This window comes from Juglans regia, chromosome 6 (assembly GCF_001411555.2).
Source record: "Juglans regia cultivar Chandler chromosome 6, Walnut 2.0, whole genome shotgun sequence".
Taxonomy (NCBI): Eukaryota; Viridiplantae; Streptophyta; class Magnoliopsida; order Fagales; family Juglandaceae; genus Juglans; species Juglans regia.
In genome coordinates this window covers 22,079,418-22,083,656 of record NC_049906.1, presented here as the reverse complement: position 1 = coordinate 22,083,656, position 4,239 = coordinate 22,079,418, and the positions used below count along the sequence as shown (strand labels likewise).

The window sequence follows — 4,239 nt, the reverse complement described above, 5'->3', positions numbered from 1 at the left end:
AATTTCTTCTCCAATTAAATTAAATTATTATCGGGTTTAATTATTTATTTTAATTATAATCATTGTGTTTGAAATATTTTATTTCACTAGCTGTTTTAAAACCGTTTCCGTTGGATCATTTTCGTGACCCAAGTTATGAGGATTGGACCTCATTTCTTTTCCCTCTATTTTTCTTTTCCTTTTCTTTTTCTTTTCTTCTTTTATTTTTTTTCTTTTTTCTTTTTCTCCCCTGGACTTCTCTCTTCCGCGCGCGAGCTCTTTCTCTCTCCTTCCGTCCGAATTTCCGTCCCCTCCCAGCGCCGCCGTGAGCTGGCAGTGGTCAACACCGCCCGGCACACCGTCTTCCCCAGCCGCCGACGAAGCCACCCCTCCGATTTCAGCCTCCCTTGTGCCGCCGTTAACCACAACCATCCCTTCAAAGCCGTGGCGTCACTTTCGCTCTAGCGCCGCCGTCGCACCACCTCCGGCCACCATCTCTTCACCACCTCATCCCCGACCACCCAGCTACCCAATGGACCCAACCCCAGCTCTGATCCGTCACCGGTGAAGCCCCACCAAGTCCATTTCCGATTTGTGCATCTTTGGCCTAAAACCACCCATTGCGCTGCCACCCACGGCAAACCACCACCACCATTGGCTTCACCGACCTCCCTAGGCCCTACTCCATCAAATTTGGGTCTTCATTTGTCACTGTTGAAACGTGGGTATCTGTGACCCACGGCCACAATGTATTTTACACTGTTCGACGGCTATTTTTCCACTTCAAGCGCACCCGTGATCCTCGGAAAATTATTTTATAGCACTGTAAGTATTTTCCAAATATTTCTCATGAATTTTATGTATTTTTGCACTAACCAATTTCACTGCATTTATTTGGCATGTCGGACTGAGTCCGAGGAGTTCGGGGGTCGGATGGATTTGTGATTGGAGTTGTTGGTTGATTTGGTTATATTGGATATTGGTTGTTGATGGGTTTTTGGTTAGATTTGTTGGTATTGTTCATTGATGGATGTTAGATCAGTGTTGGAATATGTTCATGTCATTATTTCATGCATAATCATGTTTGTAAAGAAAACTAGGTTTTTGTGTATTGCATTCATGCTCATGTGTGATTTGAAAGGCTATGATTTTATGCGAGAATATTTTTGGGTGCGTGTGTATCACGAACCCCAAGCCGAGATGGGGTATTATCTCGGTGGAGCTCCTTTGGTCACTCGGGAGTGCAATATACGGAGTGACGTCCCCTGGATTGTCGCTGGGCGACAATGGGATCGGACGAGAGGGTCTCGTGCCGACTCTGTGGTCCTTCTGCTGGCGGGGACTAGAGGATGCTTGGCCACGTACGCGCTGGGCGCGGAACTGGGCATCGCTCGTTGTGTAGTGGATGTACGCACGAGCGTGTTGGGTGCGTAAGTGGGCATCGCTACGAAGCCAGAGTGTGCGGATGATCCATAGGGGAGATCATGGTGCATACACTAAAAATGGACTATTTTCTGGGAAAATAGCGTGTGTTGGATTTTGTGTAAACCATTTTCTGGGAAAATGTTTTACAGGTATTTTGGCCAACTGGGATTTTGGTGTGCGTTGGGAATATTCATTTTCTGGAAAATGACATTTTGAGAATATTGCATATTTTATCATATGCATGCATGTTGGTTGTCTTAAATGCATTTTATTCCTGAGGACTATTTGGTTTGTATTTACCTGCGGTACCATGTTTGGTAATGCAAATTTTGATGCAGAGGAGGATGAGGGCGAGCCTGAGGAGACGGCTCGGCCCGACGAGTGATCTGGGATCACTCGCTTAACTACTTTATTTTTAATGCATTGTATTTTAAATTTTGGGATGACTGTATAACTATTAATTAAATCTCTATTGATGTTTACAATGGACTTAAATTCTGGTACTTAGTTGACTATCCGCTGCGTTATTATTGTTGTACACCGTTGCATGTACACACACTGGCACTTCGTTGGGATGTGTGACCGTGTTGTCACCATCCGGGCGTCTCGATCCCCGTGTTTTTATTTAAAGGGGGTCGGGGGCGCCACAATAAATATTTTCAGTGAGAGTACCATTGAGAAAGGCATTCTTGACATCAAGTTGGCAAAGAGGCCATCTGTTGGTGACAGCAACAGAAAGCACAACATGAACAGTGGTAGCCTTGATAATAGGGCTAAAAGTGTCAGTACGATCAAGACTAGGTACTCTGAATATAGCATTTTGCAACAAGGCGAGCTTTGAGATGCTCAACGGATCTATCAAACAAATATTTGGTCTGAAACACCCATTTGGAACCCACAATGTTTGTGTTAGAGGGTCGCGGAACCAAAATCCAGGTGTGGTTATTTTGCAAGGCATGAACTTCGTCATCCATAGCCATAAGCCAATCAGGATTTTTAGCAGCAGATTTGAGTCCTTTAGGTTCAATAGATACAAGCAAAGCAGAAAGAAGACCAAAGGATCCCAAAATACTAATATTTGCCGAATGAAGAGATTTAAAAATATCAGCTTTAGCTCGTGTGAGCATAGGGTGAGAATCCAACGGGAATGCTGGAGTGGGAGTGAGATCTGTAATGTGAGGGTTGGTGGCAGACTCAACAGGAGGCGAGCTCGGGGTTGGGTGTGGCGAAGAAGGACCTGCAAAAAAGTCAGTAGCCTGCAAAGACTCATCCACTGGGTCAATACAAATAGCACACGGGCTAGATCCGGATGGAGTAATGGGTGGGGAATGGTGCTCTGGAGAAGAGGGAGGTGTTTTGATATGGAGCATGATGGGTTCCAAAAAATTGGAAAAGTGAAGAGAGGATATGGGCTGAGACTGAGATTTATCTAGAAAGGGAAAATGATTTTCATCAAACTGGGCATGTCGGGTGATATATAGCCTAGAGGTGGTGGGATCAAGAAAACGAAAACCTTTAAATGAGGGACTATAACACATAAAAATGTATGGAATGCTACATGGGGAAATTTGTTAGGCATATAATCACGCAAGCAAGGATAAACACGATAACCAAATGGCTGAAAATTTGCATAATTAGGAGAGGAACGATAGAGAATACTATACAATTAATAGTATTCAAGAAATTAATAGTTATGGAATCGAAATTTCAGACTTTTTAACGGGCAACAAAGTTTTTTATAGTGATTTTGGATTGGCTATGGCTATCCTATACAAAATACTATAATGATTAATCTCGGATTATTATTCCTAAATTTTAATTTTAATTGTTATTATATATTTTAGGAGATTGTTAATTGATATCTACGTAATTTTAATTCTTATTATATAATTGTTATTATAATTGTTATATATAATTTCAAAGGTTATTATATAATTTTAATTATTATCATTCCTAAAGTATAATTTTAATTGTTATACTTAATTGAGTGAGTTATTTTTTATTTATTTATGTATTTTTATTTTTATTATCTTTTTTCTTTTCTTTTTTTTAAATTAAATTTTATGCTACAGTTGTAATTTGAATAATAATCATATTCTAACTAAATTAGTATGAATATATTATATCTACTTATTAAATGTTAAATATTAAGTCTCATATTAAATGTATATTAAATGTTTTTAATCTTTACTTAAATTAAGATACTAAACATAAAATTTTCTTGTTAAATAACAAATTCAAAAAACACAAAAAAATATTATATAAAAAAATTCACATAAATACTGAAAACTAAACACAATATATTTCTAACCAAATAAAGATATTCAATAAAAATTCACAAATAAATAATCACAATATTTCAAATCCATATCACAATAACAACAACAATATTCCCACAACAATATTTCTACACATATTAATTCATCAATGAACACCATAAACTCACAAAATTCACAAACAATAATCACAATTATTTCAAGAGTAAGCATAAAATCACAACATGTATAAACATATTCCTAAACTTGAGAAATATAACTAGCACTCACAAATTCTTCAAAACCAAAAAATATTATATCAAAATTTTCACATAAATCCAAATCCTAAACACAATGTATTTCTAACCATGTAAACATATTCAAACAAAATTCACAAACAATAATTACAATATTTCAAATCCATATCACAACATATTCACAATATTTCCACAACAATATTTATACAAATATTAATTCATCAATAAATACCATAAACTCACAAACTATTCACAAACTATACAAATAATAATTACAATATTTCAAGAGTAAGAATAAAATGTATAATCATATTGCTAAAGTT

General features: G+C 37.4%; 1 protein-coding gene across 1 annotated transcript; it reads right to left on the bottom strand.

Moving 5' to 3' along the window:
* Window positions 1-2,201: 2,201 nt before the first annotated feature.
* On the bottom strand, window positions 2,202-2,774 carry LOC108979660 (uncharacterized mitochondrial protein AtMg00820-like). Its single transcript, XM_018950373.1, has one exon. It carries the CDS (start codon window positions 2,772-2,774, stop codon window positions 2,202-2,204), a length of 573 nt encoding a protein of 190 aa, XP_018805918.1.
* Window positions 2,775-4,239: the final 1,465 nt, after the last annotated feature.

Bases quoted from the DNA above. Each gene is read 5' to 3' on its own strand.
- LOC108979660 (XM_018950373.1), bottom strand. From the start codon at position 2,774: ATGCTCCATATCAAAACACCTCCCTCTTCTCCAGAGCACCATTCCCCA.